Genomic DNA, 26,238 nt, shown 5'->3' with positions numbered 1-26,238 from the left:
GGTATTATCAGAAAATTTTATATCAAATTTTATCCTGTTTTATGCATGATCTCTTATTCTAGCAGAATAAAAAAAACAACTTTAGGACTAAGAGGATCCAAATTAGCTTATTCTATTTATTTTTATTGTATATGAAAAGTAATGAAAAGCCCAAGTAAGCTAAAATAACTCGATTGCATATACATGTACTTTACACACACGCATATTTGCAAACACACACATTCCCCCCAGCCAGCATTGCTTCCATGTTACAAATTGCACCCCAAGATGATTCCCTGCAATTTCACCATGGAATTCTAGCCACAGTAACCCTTCTGATTCCACCTGCCAGAGATGATCACTGTCTAAATTAGTTTGGAAGTTGTCTGTGCTAGGCACTGGCCACATTTTCTGGCTTCTCAGCACCTTGAACATCCTTAGTATGTCTGGAAATTGCTAGCCTTGTGGGTCCCACCTTCCCAAGGCAGAACCCAGAGGACTTGGGGTCCCATGCTTGGCAGTTGTGTTCCAGATATTTCCAGGCTCTACTGAGCTGATCCTCACACACAGGCTCTGCTTTGGGAAGGAGCAGCTTGAGAAAGGACGTGGCAATGGAAGTTCCTTCTGGTGGAGTCATCTGGCTCTTGGGGCAGCTGTTCTTAGCTGCCTAGTCTCTGAAACAAAAGCGATGTGGGACCTAGGACAGCAGTGGCTCTGGTCAAGCCTGGCAGCAATGAAAACTAGCATCCCAGTTTTAAAGACCCAACTAAGCTCATTGCAGATGTACCACTGTCACTGTCAGACCAGTTCTCGTACGTGGTTTGGAACACAGTTCCTGGAAGCACTGAGTATATTTCTCCAGATGTCTCAAGGACACTGTGGCTCTTCAGTCTACTTTTTTTCTGCTGAATTCCCCAAAATTTACTGTTACTTACAATAATCTGGTCTGATCATGGCTGTCCTATGCTTCTTAAAACATCTCCCCATAGACTACCTACATACAAGCAACAATACACTTTTATATTTAAGAATAGAACTCTGTTATACACACTAGAAAGCTTACACCTACCCTTTCTTGTTAACTGCATTTTATTTTACCCCACAATTTGCTTGAAAAACCCGTTATTGACTTACATTTGAGAGATTTTCTTATTTTAATGGTTCTATACAACATAGCAGTGAAAACCCTGGCAATTTATCTATACAAATACACACTGCAGTTTTGTGTAGATTCCTAGCAGTAAAATTCCTGGATTATGATATACACAAATTATAATTTTTAATATATGAAAATAAATTATTATTATTATTATTTTAATTTTGGTATCATTAATCTACAATTACAGAAAGAACATTATGTTTACTAGGTTCCCCCCTTCACCAAGTCCCCCCCACATACCCCTTCACAGTCACTGTCCATCAGTGTAGTAAGATGCTGTAAAATCACTACTTGTCTTCTCTGTGTTGCGCAGCCCTCCTCGTGTCCCCAACGCACTATACATGCTAATTGTAATGTCCTCTTTCTTTATCCCCGCCCTTAACCCTCCCTTCCCACCCATCGTCCCCAGTCCCTTTCCCTTTGGTAACTATTAGTCCATTCTTGGGTTCTGTGATTCTGCTACTGTATTGTTCCTTCAGTTTTCCTTTGTTCGTATACTCCACATATGAGTGAGATCATTTGGTACTTGTCCTTCTCCGCTTGGCTTATTTCACTGAGCATAATACCCTCTAACTCCATCCATGTTGTTGTGAATGGTACGATCTGTTTTTTCCTTATGGCTGCATAATATTCCATTGTGTAAATGTACACATCCTCTTTATCCATTCATCTACTGATGGACATTTAGGTTGCTTCCATATCTTGGCTATTGTGAACAGTGCAGCAATAAACATAGGGGTGCATCTGTCTTTTTCAAACTGGAGTGCTGCATTCTTAAGGTAAATTCCTAGAAGTGGAATTCCTGAGTCAAATGGTATTTCTATTTTGAGCATTCTGAGGAACCTCCATACTGCTTTCCACAATGGTTGAACTAGTTTACATTTCCACCAGCAGTGTAGGAGGGTTCCCCTTTCTACACAACCTCACCAACATTTGTTGTTGTTTCTCTTTTCGATGATGGTGATCCTTACTGGTGTGAGGTGATATCTCATTGTGGTTTTAATTTGCATTTCTCTGATGATTAGCAAAGTGGAGCATCTTTTCATGTGCCTGTTGGCCATCTGGATTTCTTCTTTAGAGAACTGCCTGTTCAGCTCCTCTGCCCATTTTTTAATTGTATTATTTGCTTTTTGTTTGTTGAGGTGTGTGAGCTATTTATATATTTTGGATGTCAATCCTTTATCGGATCTGTCATTTATGAACATGTTCTCCCATACTGTAGGATACCTTTTTGTTCTATTGATGGTGTCCTTTGCTGTACAGAAGCTTTTTAGCTTGATATAGTCCCACTTGTTCATTTTTGCCTTTCTTTCCCTTGCCCAGGGAGATATGTTCATGAAGAGGTCGCCCATGTTTATGTCCATGAGATTTTTGCCTATGTTTTTTTCTAAGAGTTTTATGGTTTCATGACTTACATTCAGGTCTTTGATCCATTTGGAGTTTACCTTTGTGTATGGGGTTAGACAGTGATCCAGTTTCATTCTCTTACATGTAGCTGTCCAGTTTTGGAGCGCCATCTGTTGAAGAGACTGTCATTTCCCCATTGTATGTCCATGGCTCCTTTATCAAATATTAATTGACCATATATGTTTGGGTTAATGTCTGGAGTCTCTATTCTGTTCCACTGGTCTGTGGCTCTGTTCTTGTGCCCGTACCAAATTGTCTTGATTACTGTGGCTTTGTAGTAGAGCTTGAAGTGGGGGAGTGAGATCCCCCCCCACTTTATTCTTCCTTCTCAGGATTGTGTTGGCTATTCAGGGTCTTTGATGGTTTCATATGAATTTTTGAACTATTTGTTCCAGTTCATTGAAGAATGCTGTTGGTAATTTGATAGAGATTGCATCGAATCTGTATATTGCTTTGGGCAGGATGGCCATTTTGACGATATTAATTCTTCCTAGCCAGGAGCATGGGATGAGTTTCCATTTGTTAGTGACCTCTTTAATTTCTCTTAAGAGTGTTTTATAGTTTTCAGGGTATAGGTCTTTCACTTCCTTGGTTAGGTTTATTCCTAGGTATTTTATTCTTTTTGATGCTATTGTGAATGGAATTGTTTTCCTGATTTCTCTTTCTATTAGTTCATTGTTAGTGTATAGGAAAGCTACAGATTTCTGTGTGTTAATTTTGTATCCTGCAACTTTGCTGAATTCCTATATTAGTTCTAATAGTTTTGGAGTGGAGTTTTAGGGTTTTTTATGTACAATATCATGTCATCTGCAAATAGTGACAGTTTGACTTCTTGTTTACCAATCTGGATTCCTTGTATTTCTTTGTTTTGTCTGATTGCCATGGCTAGGACCTCCACTACCACGTTGAATAACAGTGGGGAGAGTGGGCATCCCTGTCTTGTTCCCAATCTCAGAGGGAAAGCTTTCAGCCTCTCGCTGTTCAGTATGATGTTGGCTGTGGTTAATCATATATGGCCTTTATTATGTTGAGGTACTTGCCCTCTATGCCCATTTTGTTGAGAGTTTTTATCATGAATGGATGTTGAATTTTGTCAAATGCTTTTTCAGCATCTATGGAGATGATCATGTGGGTTTTGTCCTTCTTTTTGTTGATGTGGTAGATGGTGTTGATAGACTTTCGGATGTTGTACCATCCTTGCATCCCTGGGATGAATCCCACTTGGTCATGGTGTATGATCCTCTTGATGTATTTTTGACTTTGGTTTGCTAATATATTGTTGAGTATTTTTACATCTACATTCATCAGGGATATTGGTCTGTATTTTTCTTTTTTGGTGGAGTCTTTGCCTGGTTTTGGTATTAGGGTGATGTTGGCTTCATAGAATGAGTTTGGGAGTATTCCCTCCTCTTCAATTTTTTGGAAAACTTTAAGGAGCATGGGTGTTATGTCTTCTCTGTATGTTTGATAAAATTCCGAGGTAAATCCATCTGGCCTGGGGGTTTTGTTCTTGGGTAGTGTTTTGATTACCAATTCAATTTCATTGCTGGTATTTGGTCTGTTTAGATTTTCTGTTTCTTTCTGGGTCAGTCTTGGAAGGTTGTATTTTTCTAAGAAGTTGTCCATTTTCTCCTAGGTTTTCCAGCTTGTTAGCATATAGGTTTTCATAGTATTCTCTAATAATTCTTTGTATTTCTGTGGGGTTCATCATGGTTTTTCCTTTTTCGTTTCTAATTCTGTTGATGTGTGTTGATTCTCTTTTTCTCTTCATAAGTCTGGCTAGAGGCTCATCTATTTTGTTTATTTTCTCGAAGAATCAGCTCTTGATTTCATTGATTTTTGCTATTGTTTTATTCTTCTCAATTTTATTTATTTCTTCTCTGATCTTTATTATGTCCTTCCGTCTGCTGACCTTAGGCCTCATTTGCTCTTCTTTTTCCAATTTCGATAATTGTGACATTAGACTATTCATATGAGATTGTTCTTCCTTCTTTAAATATGCCTGGATTGGTATATACTTTCCTCTTAAGACTGCTTTTGATGCGTCCCACAGAAGTTGGGGCTTTGTGTTATTGTTGTTATTTGTTTCCATATATTGCTGAATCTCCATTTTAATTTGGTCATTGATCCACTGATTATTTAGGAGCATGTTATTAAGCCTCCATGTGTTTGTGAGCCTTTTTGCTTTCTTTGTAAAATTTATTTCTAGTTTTATACCTTTGTGGTCTGAAAAGTTGGTTGGTAGGATTTCAATCTTTTGAAATTTACTGAGGTTCTTTTTGTGGCCTAGTATGTGGTCTATTCTGGAGAATGTTCCATGTGCACTTGAGAAGAATGTGTATCCTGTTGCTTTTGGATGTAGAGTTCTATAGATGTCTATTAGGTCCATCTGTTCTAGCATGTTGTTCAGTGCCTCTGTGTCCTTACTTATTTTCTGTGTGGTGGATCTGTCCTTTCGGGTGAGTGGTGTGTTAAAGTCTCCCAAAATGAATGCATTGCATTCTATTTCCTCCTTTAATTCTGTTAGTATTTGTTTCACATACATTGGTGCTCCTTTATTGGGTGCATGTATGTTTATAATGGTTATATCCTCTAGTTGGACTGAGCCCTTTATCATTATGTAATGTCCTTCTTTATCTCTTGTTACTTTCTTTATTTTGAGGTCTATTTTGTCTAATACTAGTATTGCAACACCTGCTTTTTTCTCTCTGTTGTTTGCATGAAATATCTTTCTCCAACCCTTGACTTTTAATCTGTGCATGTCTTTGGGTTTGAGGTGAGTCTCTTGTAAGCAGCATATAGATGGGTCTTGCCTTATTATCCATTCTATTACTCTATGTCTTTTGATGGGTGCATTCAGTCCATTTACATTTAGGGTGACTATTGAAAGATATGTACTTATTGCCATTGCAGGCTTTAGATTTGTGGTTACCAAAGGTTCAAGGTTAGCTTATTTACTACCTTACTGTCTGACCTCACTCGCTTATTGAGCTGTTATAAACACAGGCTGATGATTATTTCTTTCCCTTCTTTTTCCTCCTCCATTCTTCATATGTTGGGTGTTTTGTTCTGTGCTCTTTTTAGGAGGGCTCCCATCTAGAGCAGTCCGTCTAAGATAGCCTGTAGAGGTGGTTTGTGGGAGGCAAATTCCCTCAACTTTTGCTTGTCTGGGAGTCGTTTAATCCCTCCTTCATATTTAAATGATAATTGTGCTGGATACAGTATCCTTGGTTCAAGGCCCTTCTGTTTCATTGCATTAAATATATCATGCCATTCTCTTCTGGCCTGTAAGGTTTCTGTTGAGAAGTCTGATGATAGCCTGATGGGTTTTCCTTTGTAGGTAGCCTTTTTTTTCTCTCTGGCTGCCTTTAATACTGTGTCCCTGTCCTTGATCTTTGCCATTTTAAGTATTATGTGTCTTGGTGTTGATCTTTTTGGATCCCATCTCTCGGGAGTTCTGTGTGCCTCCGTAGTCTGAGCAACTATTTCCTCCCCCAGTTTGGGGAAGTTCTCAGCAATTATTTCTTCAAAGACACTTTCTATCCCTTTTTCTCTCTCTTCTTCCTCTGGTACCCCTATAATGTGGATATTGTTCCTTTTGGATTGGTCACTCAATTCTCTTAATATTGTTTCTTTCCTGGAGATCCTTTTATCTCTCTCTGCATCAGTTTCTATGTGTTCCTGTTCTCTGGTTTCTATTCCATCAATGGCCTCTTGCATCTTATCCATTCTGCTTATAAATCCTTCCAGAGTTTGTTTCACTTCTGTAGTCTCCCTCCGGACATCTGTGATCTCCCTCTGCACGTCCGTAATCTCCCTCCAGACTTCATCCCTTAGCTCTTGCATATTTCTGTGCAGCTCTGTCAGCATGTTTATGATTTTTATTTTGAATTCTTTTTCAGGGAGACTGGTTAGGTCTGCCTCTGCATATCTTTTCTCAGGTGTAACTGTCTTGGTCTGGACCAGATTTTTTTGCCTTTTCATGGTGATTGCAGTGGCTGTAGGCAGGTTGCAGGTGTGTCAGCTGGGAGAAGAAAGTCCTTTCCTGCTTGCTGGATGCCTTGCCCTTCTCCACTGCCTGTGACAACTACCTGCACTCCTGGAGCAGCCACCAGGTTAATCTCCTAAGCTGCTGTGGGCGAGGTGTCCATCAGAGCAGCACGGAGCCCTGCAGGGAGTTGCAGGCACGCCACGTGTGCTCCTCCGTGCTAGTGGCGACCCTGCAGGGCAGCTGTGTGACAGCAGTGGCCTTTGGGTCTGGCCCGGGTGGCTCTGCGTTGGGCTGGGATTATGGTCGGCTCCTGGGAGTGCGCCTGCTCACTCTGCCTCCGCTGCTGGTGCACGCGGGGCTTTTCCACGCAGGCTTCTACTGGGCTCTGGCTTCACTGCCGCCAGTGCACGCAAGCCACACCTGGGCTGTTCGGTCACGCTGCTGTGGGCTAGCCCTGCAGTGCATGGATCTGCTCTCGGTTCCTTCTAGCGCTTCCGCCCTCCGGCACGTGCTCCCACTCTCCTGCTACTGGGCCCGTGTGTCAGAGCCCGCGCCAGTTGGAGGAATCACTGGCAGGCTGCCTAGTCCTGTGAGGGCCTTCAGAGCTGCACTCCCTCTGTTTAGGGCACCTAAGTTTCCCCGGTACTCCCAGCTGCTGGGACAACTTCGTCCAGCTATGGGGTCCCTGTGTCTTTAAGACTTGCAGAAAGCACTCACTTTTCTTTTGTCTCAGGGGCACTGGTTGCGAGGACCTGCCCACAGGTTTTGCTTTTCTGTTTCTCTAATATCCAGCAATCCATGCACCTTGTGTCTACGTTCCGGGTGTGGATTTCTAGAGCTGGTTATTTAGCAGTCCTGGGCTTTCCCTCCCTCCCTGTCCTGACTCCTTTCTTCCCGACGGGTTTTGGGGTGGGGTAGCGTTCGGGTCCCACCTGGCCACGGCTTATATCTTACCCCCTTCGTGTGATGCTGAGTTCTCGCAGATGTAGATGTATCCTGGCTGTTGTACTGGATCCACTGGTGTCTCTTTTAAGAATAGCATTTATTGTATTTTCATAAATATAAATATATATGTTTTGGGGAGGAGATTTCCTCTGAACTACTCACACCGCCATCTTCCCCTGATCCTTCAAATTATTTTTTTAAAAGGTTATACCAATTCATTCTCCTACTAGAGATGCATACAAAATTTTCCACACTCTCTAATACTTGATGTTAGTCTTTTTAAATGTTTCCATTCTGAAAGGCAAAACTGCATCTCATTTTAATTTACATTTTTAAAATTATTAATGAGATTGAGTATATTTTCACATAGTTACTGGTCATTTATATTTTTTATCTGTGTTTTGCCTATTCACACTATTTGTGTATTTTCTATTTTTTTATTAATAGGTAGATGTCACATTATATATTTCATATATATAACATTTATATAGTATGCAATTTGTATGCATTGTATTATAAATATTTTCTCTAAGCATCTTACTTATATTTTAATTTTATTTATCCTTTAAGCTTTATTATACACCTGATGAAATGGTTCAACTTTAGGGCCTTTAGCAATATGATTAATTATATTAACACATAATTTGAGTAAAGACTTACAATATCAGATCCTGAAAAAAAAATTGATCAACTGAAAATAAAATTTTATGATTAAAGACTTAAAGTAAAATAAAATTTCCAATTAAATACTTCAGATAAAATAAAAACTTCCTAAAAGAATTTTTTGAAATGATACCAGGAATTATCATAAAACATCAATATTAAATCAATATTAAATTGTAAAGTCCCAAATGCATTCCTACTGCAGTTGGAAACAGGACAAGATTGAGCATATTACTCACTAAAATTCAATCTTGTTTGGGAGGGTTTTACTAATGTAATAAATTAGACAGACTCAAGTGAATGGTATAAACATTAGAAAAGAGGTGGAAACAGTATCACTTTCTGCATGTAATTTTATACTTAGAAAGCTCAAGAGGCCTAGCTAAAAGAAAACCTCTTAGAACTAAATTTTTTAAAAAACAACCACTTAAAGATCTCACTATATAAGATAAATATTTGAAAAACTCAACAATTTTCCTCTTACTAGTAATAACCATTTAGATATCAAAATGATGGAAGATTCCACACATGACAGCTACTAAAACTACAAAATGACTAAAAATAAATATATCAAGGAAGTCGTAAGACTAGAATACATATTTCAATATTAATATTTTACAGAACATGTAAAAGAAGGCTCTCGTAAATGAAGACATGTCGTATCCCTGAATGGGAAGACTGAACATCACAAATGCTTCTTAAATCAATGTGTGAATTTAATGCAACTACAATCAGAATTCTAATAGTTGTTTATCTTGACCTTGCTTTCTAAATTAGACAAATTGATTATAAATTTCACATAGAAGAATGAACTTGATAATTTCTGAGAATGTTTTGGAAAAGACCATTATAGGGGGCTTATTCTCCAAATACTTAGATTGTTTGTTAAAGCTACTCTACCCAGAACAATACAGCACAAGAATACTGGCAAAGGAATAGACAAATTGATGAGAAAAACAGAATGTAGATCCCGTAAACCAAACCAAAAGTGCTAGGGTTTTAAATATTTGATAAATGATACTTGGACAAAAATGGAAAAAAATGCACACAGCCTCAGAAATCTGTGGACACAATTGAGGTTCTCAACATATGAGTCTCAGGAATGGTAAGACAAAAATGGACAGGAAGAATATTTGAAGAAATAATGGCTGAAAACTCCCCAAATTTGATGAAAAATATTAATCTACATATCCAAGTAGGAATTCTGAATAGGGTAAATTCAAGAGATCCATACATATACATCATCACATACTGTCAAAAGTGAAAGACCAAGAGAGAATCTTGAAAGCAGCAAGAAAGAAGTGACTGATTTTGTAAAAGTCATCCTAGTTTAGATTGACGGCTGATTTCTCATCAGAACCCTGAAGACCAGAAGTCAGTGGTATGACATTTTCAAAGCACTGAAAGAAAAAAACTGTCAATCGTGAATTCTATATCCAGCAAAACTGTTTTCAGAAATGAAGGAGAAATTAACATATTCTCAAATTTTAAGAAACTGAGATAATTTGTCTCTAACAAACCTACCCTACAAGAAATACTAAAGGGGGTCCTTCAGGCTGAAAGGAAGGGGAAGTAAACAGAACCTGGAATCCATGCAAAGCAATAAAGAGCACCAATAATGGTAACAGCATAGGTAAATGTTTCATTCATAATTTTTTGTTCTAATTTAAAAGACAACAACACAAAGATTAATTATAAATCTGTTGATGGACATATTGTATAAAGATGTAATTTGTGGCAATAACACCACAAAGGAGAGGAAGAGAATGGCTCTGTATAAGAATGAAGTCTTTGTGTACTATAGAAATTAAATTGATAGTAATCAGAACTAGATTGTTATATGTTAAGACATAAATTGTAATTCCCGGAGCAACCACTATGGAAATAATTCAAAAATACATAGTAAAATAAATGAAGAGAGATTTGTAATGGTACACTAAAGTATACATGCTTAACATAAAAAGGCTATAAGAGAGGAACAGAGGAACAAAAAAAAAAAAGACATAAAACATCCAAAGAAAAAACAGTCAAATGCCAGATGTAAAAACAATGTGAACTTTCTTGTCTATGGTACAGGGAGTTAGAAGTAATTGATGCAAATAACAGATAGTCAATATAGGACACCAATAGAAATGAGGAAGGACCAGGAGAAGACCACACCTAGAAGAATCAGCATGGCAGTAAATCCCATACCTTAGCCTTAGTGGTAGTTCCATTTGCCCCTTCTGCAGGCTCTTGAGCTGTTCCCACCTGCTAAAGGGTTGGCTCCATTCAGCAGTGGGCTTGCCTTGAAGAGAATAAAGCTTCCACTAGGATGCATGGTGGCTCTGGCAGCTCTAGCCCCTGACCATTGGCATGGAGCACTGCCCCAGCGTAGAAGTCACCTTTGTGTCCTGCTGGCGAGGGCTACAGGAAAGGTCAAAGAGCTGCCAGTACCACATTCCATCCTGTGGCCCCAGAAGCACCCCATCCCTTGAGGATTTATGGAGCATCCTGACCCACTTGACCCCAAGGAGAAGGATCTGAAGGGATGGACCAGCCCTGCAATAGTGGGAAAGTTGGGGAGAGGGATGGGAAGCTGGACCTGCCCCTGAGGCAGTGGCTGTGTGGGGCCATGTCCAGAGAGATTGGGGGATCAAGCCTTGGAAGTCTCTGAGAGCCTGACTGAGTCCTGCACCCACCTCTGTCCCCCAGGAAAGACCCAAGACCTCTCAGGGCTCCCCTTGACTTTGTACCCCTCCCTAGTCCTGCTGGGAGAAACTGCTGAACAAGAAACTTCATAGGAAGTCACCATTGTGGCATTACCAGTTACCAGAGGTGTTTGAATGAAGGTTTTCTGAACTATGAATAATAAAAAAACAAATTTTTGTCGTCCTTGCTAGAAGAAAGATGGAAGTAGCTTTCTATTCCCCTTATAGAAAATGATATTACAAAATTATTTTTATTGTCATAAGAGAAGGCAATAAAAGAGTATGCAGGGAAATGTCCCAGAGAAATGAGTATTTCAGAGGCATCAGACAGTTACTGCTACTCCTACTAATAACAGTTTCATGTTATTTTTTCTGTACTTTATGATGTTTGTGATATTTGAGAGATTTTTAGAATGTAATATGTGTGATGTTTTTTTCCCACATGTCTTTATCTAATTCTGTGTAAGCTTCAAACCCCACAACACCCGGGCTGTGCCTTGCCTACTGCTTGTAGAAGGCCACTGGGGAGACGGGCTCCGGGGGCAGGGCCCCCATCTCACTGAACTCTTCCAGTGTATTGTTATGAAGTGGTTCAGGTCAGTCTCTTTTGCATTTTGTCAGACTTGTTAGTAGTTTGTTTATTTTAGGATGTTTTCTAAAAAACAGCATTTGCTCTTGGTGGTTTTGTTTCCTTGTCTTCTAGTGCATGAATTTATTCCCCCTCTTCTTTCAACCAATAAAACTGGACCCGTACTCCTTTAGGAACCATGGATACAGCAAAGAACAAGCAAGAGTCTCCCCTCATGGAGCCTGTGGGTGGTTGGGGAGAGGTAATAGTCAGTGAATGACTGAATGGGGACTTTCTTGTCAAGTGGTAACTAAGGTTCTGGGAGGAAAAATAAAGGTGTACTGGGGGACATGCATGATGGGGGAAGGTTCTGTTTTAGATGAAATGATTAGGAAAGGTTTCTCTGCAGAGCTGACATTTGAGCAGAGACCTGACTAAGTGAGGGAGAGAGCCAGACTATACATTTTCTTAGCAAAGGGAGGCAAGTGCAAAGGCCCTGGGGTAGAAATAGACTTGATATATTAACTAGGAGGAGCAGGGAGGCCAATGTGTTTAATGTGGACCATGTAGAGAAAAGAGAGGGACAAAAAAGAATTGAGAGATGTCAGAGGGCTCAGATGTCATGGGCTCTTAGAAACTACTCCAGAGTATGGTTTCTGTTCTGAATACCGAAAGCAAGCCAATGGAGGGTTTTGAGCAGGAGAAAGATAAGCCAGATTTACATATTTTTAAACAGCCACCTGTGCTAGATAGTCATCCTTCACTTTCTGCTTCTGGGAACTTGTTGAAGAACCTGAAGATGCTGGGTCCCGAGGGGAGCACTGGGCAGGAGTGAACACAGAATGTACGCCTGATGAGAATGAGAAGGAGAGAGTTGTAGGGGAGTCCGGAGGATTCAGAACCAAGGCCCAGCCCTGAACTTGAGACAGAAAGTGAGAAGGCAGGAGAGTCGCCAACAGCGGGACAAGTCCCAGGAATTAGAACAGGAAGCAAAGAGGCCTGCCAAGAGTCAGGGGCTCTTTCTAGTTTCATGTTTTTGCTTTTATGATTAGTTTCTTACACAATAATTCATGTTACTTTTAAAAAATTAGAAAATACAGATATGAGGCAATCATTCTCATTTGCAAATCTACAGAGAACTGCCTTTAATATTCTGGTATCTATATTCCAATCTTTCTATACATTTGTAAGTATATGTATATTTTTACATAAATAAAATCATTTCTATTGCCTTATAATCTTTTTTTTTAATTTAATGTCTTATAAACATCCATAAATGTCAGTCAGCATATTTTTAATAGGTACAGGAGTATTCCATTGTATGATTTAGTGTGGCTTATACAAACTCTCCTGGTCATTTAGGGTTTTCCACATTTTTGCCTTCATAAAAAAACATACAATGAACCTCTCTAAATTTTCACTTGGGGCACCTATTATTTCTTGATACCAAGTAATTAGATGTGGAATTGCTAGGGCAAAGGATTCAAACATTCAAATCTCTGGGTATGTTGGCCAACAGTTCTCTCAAATGCTGTGCACGAGCCATCCCACATGCTATGCCCATGACCCCACACGATCACCAGCCCTGGCTACGGCATTCTTTCCCAGTTCTGTTTAGCTGTGAGCTAAACTGTGCTACCACCCCACTGTTGTTTCAGTTTGCATTTTAGTTGTGAATTTTTCATGTGCTTTCTGGCTTTTTTGAATTGCCTGCTTCTTACCTTTTGTACACTCTGTCAAGCATACTTGTCTTTTTCTTGTTGCTTTGAAGTGTTCCTCCTATGTTAGTATTAATTCTATTATATATGCTGTGATAGCTTCCCACTGTTCTGATGGTCATCATAATATTTTTTTCTCTAGAGATATTTAAAATTTTTATATGGTCAGATCTGTGAATTTGTTGACATTAATACTCTGCTCAGAAAGATCTCCCATCCTAAATTCTATCAATACCCAGTTCATCTTACTGTTAGTAAAGACTTATATTTACATTTTAACCTGGCATTCCGGTGAGAAATGAAAAGTGAAAACAAAGTCACCCTGTTAACACTACACTCTTCATTATGCTAATATTCCTAGTCTCACTGCCTTCCTTACTGGGGCAGAGTCTCTAGAGAGTAATTACCCTGTGGCTCTGTTTGCAGGAATCCACAGGCTCCCATCAGATAAGGCACAGCCCCAGGCTTCCTTTGCTGTGACCTCTCCTCAGCTCTAAAAGTGGCCATGTAGGGCTTTTCAGGAAGGAGAAGTAAAAGGCACTGCTATGGGGACAGCTCTGCCTGCTTGGTTTGACCTCTCACTCCCCATGTCTAAGGAAATGATGGACAATGGTGCTGGAGACACCCTTCAAATCTGCAGAAGCTTGTCGGCACCCAGTGAGCATAAATGTAGGCTGCAAGAGAGAAGCTTCTAGTCTTCTCTTCCCCCTCTGCAGCCACCCCCATTGTGACCCCTAAAACCGAGTCAGGGCATCAGATAGTGCTGTCTGAGTTTTAGGAACAGCATTCCCCTTAAGCAGAACTACAAATAAAGGGAAGAAGTTATTAATTCACATAGAACTTTGCCCTTCCTTTGAGATTTCTGTCCCAACATCACTGAATTTTGTACTTATAAGTTTATTAAACCCTACAAACTCTAGAACACTGGTATGTACCCAGTGTCACTGAAATGACCTCATTTTGGGGATATAGCAGCTGTTCCTTAGAGGCAATAAACAATAAACAATGGTTTGGAATAGGAAGTACATGTCCAGGGAGAACTTTCTAGGAGAAAGACCAAAATGGACTGAGTTTTATTCTGGTTCAAATGACACAATTTGGAGTTTATCTGGAAGGTGACATTCACAGAAAATCAATGCTTTATTATTTAATTGTTTAATTATCACAGTAGTCACAGATGACTTTAAAATGATGAAATTGCTAACCTGCATATTTATTAGTCCATTGCCCTTTGTACAATAAAATAAAAAAATGTCTTAAGTTCTGCTGTCCTCAGATGGGGGTTATTTTGCCCCCAGGGACATTCAGCAATGTCTGGGGAGGTATTTTGATGTCACAGTGGGGAGCGGAGGCGCTGCTGACCTCTAATGGCTAGAGGCCAGAGACGCTGCTGCAACTTACAAAGCACAGGGTAGCTCTGCCACCCCAATGGGTGACCCAGCAACATATGTCACCAGTGTTGACGTTGAGAAACCTCATCTAGAACAGTTTGGAAAAGAGTCTCTTCCACATCCCCTTTCAGCTTTCCCCCAGTTTAATCCCAGAAGGAAAATGTTGACCTATGCCTAGGACAGCCTGAGTGGTGAAAGACGACTGTAGGTGAGGTAGCAGGGACCATCGGAGAGCGATGGGACATCCTGGGAAGCCAGTCTGCTTTTGAGGAACTACCCAGCCCCTCGCCCTGGCTCTCATCAGGATGAGCGTGACTGCGGGTCTCCGCTGTGCAAATGCGTCAGCGGATGCCCTGCGGAACTTTGCAGGCGGGCGGAGGCCAGGCCGGAGCTTCCTGAGCGCTGCACCACCAGCCTATAGGCCCCGGATGTAGTCCCGCTGCTCCAGCCTCAGGTCCCAATGTCCCCAGAGAGGCACGCTCGGCTGTCCTTGCCTCTTCTCCACCTCCCTTAGTCCCTTCCCTGCTCAAGCCCCTTCCGTCCGCCCTGGACGCTCCAACCCGCGGCCTCTGCTCCTCCAAGGCCCGGCCGCACTCCGGAGCACCTCCAAGCGCTCCCTGCCCACAGCTCCTTCTCCCTCCATCACTGGTCTCCCGCGGAGCTGGATTCCCTTGACCTCTGCCAGCCTCTCCCTGACCCCCGGCCCCCATCTTCGCCGTCGTGCGCCCGTGGGGTCTCCTCTGTCTTCGCGAGTATCGCACACCGCCGCTGTGCCGAGCCCTGTCCCGCAGCACCCCCAGTTGGCAGCATTGCCGTCCAGTCCATTGGGTGGGTGAGTTGGAATATCCGCCTGCAGATGCGACGAGGTGGGCCACGCGGGCTCGGAGTCGGTTTCCTTATTTGTAACGGGATCTGTAATACCTGCCTCTCAGTCTGTAAAACGTTAGGATTAAGCCAGTTAGTGCACAACATTGTCATTGCCGGTATTTTAATGCTCTTTTGATTTGATATGAATTCCTTAAAAAAAAATTAAGTCAAGGTATAATCATTGAACACATTTGTGAGTGACCTTCCATCTGTGTAAGCCTTATTTGAGGTAAGGTTTCAAAGGACTCACCCCTTAGCCCAGGGTCTCCCCGCACCTCTGCACAGCTAGATGGGCCTTTCCGGCAGGAACTGTGGAATGAAATCTCTTGAGCCTGAATCCTAACAGCTGAGACATTGTGAGCAAATACAACACCCGCAGAACCCGGATCACTATCTTGAAATTTAGAATGAAAGTAAGGATGCCTTCCATACTGCTGTAACAATTTAATAAATTAGCCTTTATGACATGCAAGCGACAGGGCCTAGTCCTTATAATGTTCAGTGTAGTTGCCAGCCTTATTAGGGCTTCAGAGAGGATTGTCATGGCCGTCAATGCACACCCTATCTGAGAGCCTTCTCTGCCGGCCGTCATCTGCCCTGAGTCTTCGGCCTCTGCTCCACTTCTCAGAGCATTTATGTTGTCTTCTGGTCACCTCAACTGGCATGCAGTGACAAGCTCTGTGCTCGGGTTATCTGGGAGACTCCAGGGACTCAAAGTTGTCCTCTTTGCAGAACAGAGTAAGTGCAGGATGTGCCACACACTCACTTCAAGAGTCTCCAACTTACTGAAATGAGGTTTACTGAGAAGCCTTAAAAGCTGATTCGGTTCTGTGTCAGGCCATAGGAAAAGGCTTGTAAAATGAAGATGAAAAGCAAAAGTTAATCCATAATTATTTTTAAAGAGAAATTTGTAAATTGCAGTCTCTCCCTCTGTACCTATTAAGTTAGTAAATGTTTAAAAAGTCTTAAACAGCTGTGCTTGTTACTTTGCAAAGTGGCGGTGCAGCAGATCCATACAATCTCCTTAAGCAACTTGCCAATGCATTTCATTGCCACTGACCTGGGAAATCTATTTTTAACTTTTCCTAATGATATTGTGCACAGTAGGAAAAATAATAATCACAAAGATATCTATTAAACATTATTTATAATAGTAAAAATGGAAGCACATTTACTGTCCCCCAAATAAGGATGTAGAAAAGTAAATTCATCTTTTCAACAAATATTTACTAAATGCCTCTATTTCTGGGTAATGTGCTCTATCAGCTTGGTAGAATATTCTGCTAGTTATTAAAATGGTCAAGAAAATGCTTAACATAGTAAAGGAAATGAAATTTATAAAAATATACCTTTGCCATAATTATAATGATACAAACATTAAATATCTTCATTCACAGCATTTGAATGGGACATGGGCAAAGCAAAATGGTTAATTTATTAGGATGGTAAATTCTGGGTAATTTTCATCCTCAATATTTATTATCCATTATTACATTACTTTCATTAAATAAAAAATCTAATTAGAGATGTAAAAATCCCCATTCTTAAAGGCCTGTGAGAGTAGTACATTGCACCTTCTCTAGCTCCCATTCCCAGTCATGATGCTCACACAAGAGAGGCAGGAACTGCCGAAGTTTCTCTTGACCTTGACCATCAGATGGCTTAGCACCATGGGTCAGAAGCTCCTTCACCAGGAAGTCCCTGCTGGCTTATTGGCATTGTTCTGCTTCTTAAAACTTTTGCTGTCTCAAATTTGATTTAAAACCCCAAAGAGAACCCATCAGAGAGTTATTTCACAAGAGATCCATTCCATCTCTTTCTGTAAAAACAGGGAGACACCGAGCTACTCATACTTGGGATCCTCTGGGAATGGGTTAGCGGGCGTGGCAGTCAGGCTGTAATTGATAAGCACAGCAGGAGATCTGGGTGTAGGGATGATGAAGCAGCAGCAACTTGCAGAACAGGAACTTCACAGTGCACAGAAAGAAAAAAAGTATGTCCTTCTCTGATGAAAGTGCCCAGCGGTGCTAGCTGAACTCAAAGTTATGTTAGGAAGGAAAGGACTCGGCTCCGTGTTGCAGGGAAGTCACAGACGAGAGACCAAAGTCAAGAAAGCAAAGTAAGTTTTAATGCACTCTGCATAGAGTAATAGTGCTGGCCTACCTAAGACAAGATAGGCAGGCGTGGGTGCTCATTCTTTGGCTTCTTTTATGTGGTTTTGGCAGGGCAGAGGTCCTTGATTGACAGCTGTCAGCTCTGTAGGCTTGTTCTGATTGGTGAAATGGGGACAGGGCCTGTGCTGTGCCTGTGCTTCTAATGTTTCTTATCTGGGGAGACCCTGACATTTCCTGAGTCACTCTTGGACCCTGTGGCTCCATCTGATTAACTCTCTGAGTCATTTCTGGCTTTCTGGCTCTATTTGATCAACCCCTGAGTCATCTTTCAACTCCTTTTCATCCTGCTCATTTCTGTCTTGCTGCCTAACAGTTACATTCCTGCTATTCCCAAAGATGTGCCCTCTGCATGCTCCCTGTCTAGTTCACATCTGTAGAAACTGATCCCATCCAGGGAGATGTTTTTATTTTTAACATTCTGGAAGCATGCCATTCGTAATCAGTTTGTTCACTCTGAATTAGCTACCAATGATTGAATCGGTCTTTAAAATTCTTTACTATGGACAATCAAGCACTTTGATGTCTTGAGGGGTTAAAATTTCCATTCCCTGACAGTTTGCCCTAAGCATCCTCTACCCTTTAAACCAAAAGCAAGCAAGCAAGCTACTTTTTAGGCTTATTGGGGTTTGTCCCTTGAGAGAATGTCAAACTAAACTCTTTTTAAAGATTAGGTCAGAGAACTTGAGTTTTCCTTGCTCTGTTTAAACAACCGCTGCACATTCTTATGTTCAATGACCTGCAAAATGCTTTGTGTACTTTGAAGGATGGAGGAGCTCATATTTGAATGGTAATGATCTATTTGGATTCTAAAAGTATCTAGGTTTATAATATGTATCTATTAGCCTGAACACAAGCTGATGCTAATGGAAAAGGCTGATTTGGGATTTAATAGAGAGTTAATTCACAGTGGAGACTATTACCTGTGTTTGCCCATGAACGGTATCAAAACCTGCTGGTCGGAGTACACCCAACCCCTGCCTCTTTCCTTTTATAATAGAATTTTTTTTTATTGTGGTGATAATATACATAACATTTATCATTTTAACCATTTTAAATGTACAATTCAGTGGTATTAAGTACATTCATAATGTTGTGTAACCATCACCAATATCCATTTCCAGAACTGTTCAGCCATCCCAAAGAGAAATTCTGTGCCCATGAAGCAGTAACTCCCCAGCCCTTGGTCTCCTCTATTCAACTTTCTGTCTCTATGAGTTTGCCTTCTCTTGTGGTACCTTATCCAAGTGGAATTATACAGTATTAATCCTTTGTGTCTGTGTTCTTTCACTTATAATGTTGTCAAGGTTAATAGCATGTATCAGAACTACATTCCATTTTATATTTGAATGATATTCCATTGTACGGTATAGGGCAAATGGAAGTTCCCATGGCCAGGATGCTCACCTGACCCTGATCTGCTTGCCCCCTCTCATGTGCAGTGATGTAATACTGGCCTACCGCACAGGCGCATGCTGACACACATGTTGGCAATGAGCCACTGTTTTATAAAAGTGTGACCACTAGGTGCTTATGTGCAGCGGTAGATTGTGGATAGTGGACTTGCTGCTTTTGTATGTGGATCCATGGGTGTGGATGCGATTCTAGTATTCGACCTGCCACTGTGAGAATAAAGCTTGCTATAAGACTTTTTACCCCCAGTGTCCTGTTGTTACTTGGTCTCACTGAATCCAGAGTGAACTTGCCCAGAGCTGAAACCCTCTGGCGCTACATATGGACAGACCACATTTTGTTTACCTATTCATCTGTTGCCTGACAGTTGGGTTATTTCCACTTTGTGGCTAGTGTGAAAGATGTTGCTGTGAATATTGGTATACGGGTGTCTGCTCAAGACTCTGTTTTCAGTTCTCAGGGGTATATACCAAGGAGTGGAATTCCTGGGTCACATGGGGATTCTGTGTTTAGTTTTCTGAGGACCCACCAAGGTGTTTTACACACTTTTACAAAGTGAATAGGACAGAAGCTTTAGAACCATGTGTGGCTCCCACTTTGTTCTTTTGCATTTCCCTCAAGAATAGCATGTCCCAGTGGGGGCCACTTCCCCAGGACTTAGAACAGTAGCAGGGCTGTGCAGATCCATAGCCATCACGCAGTGTATGGGAGAATAAACTCATAGCTGTGAGGCACTGAGATCCGGCATCATTTGTTACAGCAACAAAGCAGCCTGATACACCCTCATTCTTCCTCTTATGTCTCCTCCTTTCACTCCTGCACTCTTCTGTTTTTATTTCCTCCTTTGGCAGATACCTCTGCACATGCTGTTTCCTCTGTCTGGAATTAGCTGTCCTCTGAATCCTGTGATTGAAAGTTTGATTGATTATTAAGGCAAAACATATGAAAATTGTCATTTCTGCAGGTCCTAGATGATCACATTTCAGCAGTTGCATGTATTTTAACTGAGAACAATCACCCTAGCAGCAGCAGGGCATTGAATCCACATGCTCATCAACTTCTCTTGTTAAGCTTGGAATTATTTGCATGAGGTTCAGGTTCCTCAAGTCACCCAGGTGGATCTAGGTTGCAAATCAGGCTTTAATCATGACCCTCTGTTGTTCAGTGTGGGCCTCCCCAGGGCATGCCCCTCCTCTCCTGAAGTGCTGCTGGAGGTTACTTGTGACAGTACCTTATTTCAGACTTACATCCATTAGTGCTCACAGTTACATACCTGGAACTCTGTTAAGCATGTCATATCACTATTATTCCCATTTTAGAGATCAAGGACGAGAGGCTTGCTGACTATGCTATTGCATTGCACAGAAGTTGCTTAAGTGACCACAATAAGCGGGTGCAGTTCTAGCGAGAACTGGAGAGGCCAGGTTATTGGCTTTGAAGCACAGTAGTTTAGCTTGTGTACGGACCAATTACCTATCCTTAAATGGCATTAGGCAAATCTATGTAGCCTCTCAACCTAAAATATTATGCTCAAAGTTTCCTCTCTCCTCCCATAGAGGCGGTTCTCCACATCTATCATCAACCATTGCCATTAAGAACATCACGCCTCCACGATCAAAGATGTTAAGTCCTTTTTTCACAGATTTCAAGGACTGTTGCAGACAAACAGTAGTGAATATGTGGTAGAGTATTTATCATGAAATTGAGCTTCCTGACCATGAAACCTGGTGAATGTTTTCTGGAAGCCAGTTTACTGGTTTTCACGTGAAGTGAAACTTAGGAAATCACAATCCCAAGTACAGCAGCTACTGTCCAAATGAGTGGGTTTATGGCTGGGGGCATTCCATCTATTTAATAATAGGATGCCCTACCCCACTATTAGCCATTTACTTATTTTCCAAGTTCCTTTCCACTTGCCTATCTTCAGGAGAATATGGTTTCCCCAGTAGTTCTAGAATTTCGGGCATTTAGAGCATCCCAAGTGCTGAGCCCAAACTACCTGTAGGACCTTAGATACTTCCAAGTTCAAATCAGCATGTGCTTACATTGTATTACTTATACAAATCTACAGAAGAGAGTTTAGTTAGTAGAAGCTAAAGATTTCATTTAAGAACATGCATTTCAACCTCAAAAACAGTCACAGTGTAGCTGCCTCAAGAATGTTGAAGTTTAAATGGAATGAATTTTCAGTCATTTTTTAAATGGACAAGTTTTTGGAGAATTAAGTAGATATTTTATTTATTATTATGTTATACTGATGATCTTGTGGAGAAATGTTTGATATAGCAACAAATAAAACAGCAAAAAGAGAAAAGGAAACCCACACTTCATTGATTTAAATATGTTTTAAATTATAGGATAAAATCACTAACTCCTGACCCCTAGCCAAATGATTAAGTAGATCCAGATGTCACAGATATGAAACAAAATGTTTACATCGTGTCTTAAAAACAGTAATTGTTTAATCTTGCAAAGGTATAGAGTGATGTATCAGATGGTTTAATGTATCAAGGAGAGAGAGAGATGCTACTTTATATAGAAAGACCGTGAAACAAATGTCCACGAACTCTTTGAATTTATGTTGACTCACACCAAAAGTTTAATGTTTTCAGCTCATTGAGGCAGATTTTTCCAGTACCTTCCCCTGGCATAAAGTTTTTATATCGCAGACTACAATTATTAGGTGGTAAAAGAACAGATTTTTTTTAACAAGAATGTACTACTGATAGGAAATTTCTATTAATACAATCTCTAACCAGATCCCAAACTCATACCCTAGCAAGACCCTCTTTAAAACCTGGGTCTCGCTGCCCCCATCATTGGGATTTTCCTCCAATATGGGGACCATCTGTCTGTACCAGCTGTCACTCTGCTGACTGCAAAGTTGATCTGGATGATCTGCCTGGTTTCTTTCTCTCGGATATTTCTGACTACCTGTCCCTCTTCTTATCCAAAGAAATGTAGGTCTCCATGGACAAAAGTTATGGCAACTATATTTCCCAAGCTGAAAATTAGAGTATTCATAGTCTGACAAGTATGTGTGTACTTAAGCATACAATATTTGAGCTGTCCAAAGCACCTAGAACGGGGGGATCATCAGCCTGAAGAAGAGCAGTAGACATTAAGTGCTAATGTCCTTCTAGAACTTCAGGTCCAGGTTACTGTATCTTCAAGCAAATCTGATGGGTTATTTTTTAATATTTGAATTGTTACAGCATTGATTTTTAAAAATTGATTTAAAAAAATCTGTTTAAACACATGGATTAAGCCTTCCCAGTTGGAGTTACTATTTATAGTCACTGAAAACCCTGGAGAATCCCTGGAATTGGGCTCCGTAAGAGTCAGGGTCAGAATGGAGAGTGGGACACACGCCACAACACTTGTCTTCTGGTCTGGGGCTGGTCCCTGAACCCCCATCTGAAATGGCAGGTGGTATTGTGCTGGCTCCCTTTTCGGTAAGAGCCTGCCTTGAGTCCATCCTCCTTTGCTACTGACTGACTAGGGGTACTGGTCTCCTTGGGGAGCCACAGGTAGGGGAGGGAGCATGGACAGCGCCGAGGCCCGCAGTCAGTGCTCAACTGGCCTGACCCGTGGGCATATGATCCCGCAGGCAAGGCTCCCAGGGGCCCTGAGACCCAGTCCCATCTCTAAAATAGCAGGATGCATCAGGGGATGATGTCACACCACTACGGATGCTATAGAGCAGGACAAGAACAATTTGTCAAGGCTACGGAACCAAGGGAAGGGCGGCTCCAGAGAGGCCAAGAGCTGAGTCTGTTTGGCTTCTACAGTGGAGCCATTAGTGTCCTGTGCAATGTACATCAACATGATAGGGAGCAACATTTCTGGGAGAAACATATTTCTAGGAAAGTAGACTGAACATGTTTCTAGAGTAGTTTGCTTTATCATGCATTCTCTTTTTTATAACTCTTTGTAACTTTTAAGTACATAAACAGCCATATCTTAATATTCATGTCATTAACTAGCATTGTTAAAGTAGGAGTTTCATGAAATTGAATCAGAATCTGGTATCTAAGGAAAAAAATCACAGGAGAGTTTGTCTATTTACAAGTTTCTCCCTGAATGTTTGAAATCAGTCCCTCTCCTTCCACCTGCAGGGATATGCACCGTGACTCAAGGAGCAGATATCTGAACTGGAGATGTGCAAAAAATAAAACTGATTGCTCACTGTCCCTTCTCAAAGCAGATGCAATAATCACATCCAGAACACAACTGCTCTCTGCAAAGCTGTTTGCACAATTAGCAGTAGACTTTCCCACCTACTGGGATGAAGGAGAAGGAAATATGGAGGGTGCTATTTTGCTCCTTGGGGAATGAAGTCTGAGACATATGGGAAGAGGAAGAGTAGTCTCAGGGCTTAATTCTCACACCCAAAAAGATAAATACCTCGCTGGATCTTTTGAAGCAAAGACCTCCATTAATTCAGTACAACTAGGCCTGCATGTTTGGGGCTAGTAAGCTGGCATTTGAGTCCATACTACTGGTGATTGGCAAATCCAAGCCTAACCATGTTTTGCATCATCACATGTGAAGTACAAACTATAGCCAAACTGAGGAACACTTTTTACTTCACTAGGAGCAAAAGAGCTTTGAAGTAGTTTTAGAAATGTATATGTTAGCATCCAAAATCATCAAAGAAATAGAGAATGCATTTGTACTTCAAGCAGATGGAGACACCCCCAGCCCGCCCACCTACTGATGTTGCTTCACTGGGAAGACATGCAATGTGGTAGGAGTTCCAGATTGCCACCATCAGTTGAAAGGGTCGCAAAGCCGAGCACACTAGTGCAAAATGAGACGTCTTTGCAAGCTATTTCTGTTCAGTGTGTCCAATTAGGGGAAATGGAAAACCAGGACTAAGCCCGGATTCCTCTTCCTCCTCCATCTGCATGCCTTTTTATCAGTTTATGGGACATGGTGCCATAGCATCTAGGATCTCAGCAGCATGAAGTCAGTGAACGTGTTTACAAAGACAGAGTAGGCCGGTCTGTTCTCAGCTTCCTCTTATCTGATGAGGAGGAATGATTCCATTGTCTTCAAGTCTTAATAAAACAGAGCAGAAATAATATGCAGGTAGAGAAGAGACAAACAGGCAGGCTTCAGTCAGGATAAATTATCTAAGTCCAGGAGTCAGACACACAGGGACCCTAATGCATTTGTGCATCCTTCTGACATTCCACGTTCAAACACACTTTTCTTTTTTGTTAAGCTTTTAATTTTAGATAATTGTTGATTCACATACAGTTGTAATACAGAATACAGAAAGATCCTTGTACCACTTAGTCTTCCCCAATTAGGTAATATCTTGCAAGATGATAGTATAAAATCACAAGGATATTGACACTGATGTAATGCACAGACATGTTGTGCCTTGAAAATCAATTTAACCCTTTGAAAAGAGAAAATCCATAGAAATGCCTCAGATTGGACAAATAGTCTTTAGATGGCATTTTGTGTATTTATGAACAAACTGCTTTCTGTGGCTGAGGGAGGCATAGCAGGCCCTGGTAACTTGCTGAACTGCTGGTCCTTTGAATGGATCAAAGTTTTCTCTCACTGACAGCACTTCCTGAGGAGGAGGAACTTCTTTGCATTTTGTTTCAGTTTAGGATTTCCTAAAATTAAGATTATTGAGTGTCCTGAGGGGTATGAACCAACCACCAAGATGCAGAACAGAAAGATGAGCCTTCTGAGCTTAAAATTTTGCAAAATGATCACAACAATAATCAGGTAGTGGGAGAGATAGAGGACCAGGAAGGACAGGATGGACACAAGTGTGCTGACATGGACACTCATGCTGAGGTTCCTGGTTCCCACCGCTGTATTTCTCATCTTCTGGGTGTGTCTCCCCAGGGAAAATACCAAGAGCAGAACAGAAATAAGGAAGATAATCAATGGCAATGAAAGGTTAACAATATGAGAGGCAAACTGAGAAGCATGCATTTCTTTGATTGGAGTTGTTGCATTTTTGGAGAAAAGGCCCAACCACATATTTTTTTGAAGAATCCATGTATGTTTGCTGTGGAAAACAGAGGTGATAGATACATAAAGCAGTGACCCAAGGATCAGCCATGGCACCAACTTGGATATCCTCGTCTTCAGCCAGAAGATGGTTGGATGAGCGACAGTGGCGATCTTGGTGCAGTAGAAAACGCTGAGCCAAGTGGCAAACCAAAGTCCTGATTCATTTAAAAACATGAGAATTGTAAAATTCTCAGCAAGCGGAGGGAATTCAGTCAAGGAGAGAACAGCCAGGTTAATGTAGAAGATGTCCAACTGAAAACAAATTCTAGAAATTGCCAGGCAGCAAAGAAGGAGATCCAAGGGCATCATCGTCCTCTGCTTGATCAAGTCAGTGCTGTTCACAACCACAATGATGCCATTTGCTAAAACCCCGATGAGAAATTGTATCACTGCAAAAAGAAGAAGGACGATGTGGTAAGACTCTAGCATTTTGCAAAGAAAAAAAATCAGTTACTTTAAGAAATGATGTCACAGATTTTTGGAATTTTGGATTATTGAAGTTTTCTATTTTCAGCTAGATTAGGACTCCTTTGGGGGACCGGACCACAAAGCAGTAAGGTAGGAAGGTGGTGTGCCTTTGTTTATATCACTGTTTTCTCAATTTAGTTCTGAGGCAGTCAAATATGAAAGAGATACTCTAGCAACAATTTGCTTCTGAGTGATGGCTTTTGCATTTTCCAGGTCCACTTAGCTTTCAATGTCATCACAAGCAAATGCGGGAATCAGACACCTTCAGCACTGGGAGAAAGGCTCTTCCCTCACATGATCAGTGGAAGTTCCTCAATCCTTCCTCTCTACAGTAACTGTTTAGTGGTGCCTACAGGTGTGATTCTACTTAATTTTTATTGAGGCATCCTTTTTTTTTCTTTTTTTAAAAATTAAGGTATCATTTATATACAATCTTAAGGAGGTTTCGCATGAGCAACATTGTGCTTTCAACATTCACCCCTATTATCAAGTCCCTCACCCCGACCCCATCGCAATCACTGTCTATCACTGTAGTAAGATGCTATAGAGCCATTACTTGTCTTCTCTGTGCTATTGGAATTTTGATAGGGATTGTATTATAGCTGTAGATTGCTTTAGGCAGGATGGCCATTTTGACAATATTAATTCTTCCTATCCATGAGCACAGGATGTATTTCCATTTATTGGTGTCTTATTTAATTTCTCTCATGAGTGTCTTGTAGTTTTCAGTTTCACCTCCTTGGTTAGGCTTATTCTTAGGTAT

The 26,238-nt window shown here is 41.0% G+C and overlaps 1 protein-coding gene across 1 annotated transcript; it reads right to left on the bottom strand.

Moving 5' to 3' along the window:
• Positions 1–24,536: 24,536 nt before the first annotated feature.
• Positions 24,537–25,436, bottom strand: TAS2R1 (taste 2 receptor member 1). The gene has a single exon (XM_037022784.2). It carries the CDS (start codon positions 25,434–25,436, stop codon positions 24,537–24,539), a length of 900 nt encoding a protein of 299 aa, XP_036878679.2.
• Positions 25,437–26,238: the final 802 nt, after the last annotated feature.

The sequence above is a fragment of the Manis javanica genome, chromosome 1 (genome assembly GCF_040802235.1).
Source record: "Manis javanica isolate MJ-LG chromosome 1, MJ_LKY, whole genome shotgun sequence".
NCBI classification, from domain to species: domain Eukaryota; kingdom Metazoa; phylum Chordata; class Mammalia; order Pholidota; family Manidae; genus Manis; species Manis javanica.
This window is presented reverse-complemented; position numbering and strand designations above follow the sequence as displayed.

Coding starts and splice junctions, on each gene's coding strand:
- TAS2R1 (XM_037022784.2), bottom strand. CDS start 25,436: ATGCTAGAGTCTTACCACATCGTCCTTCTTCTTTTTGCAGTGATACAA.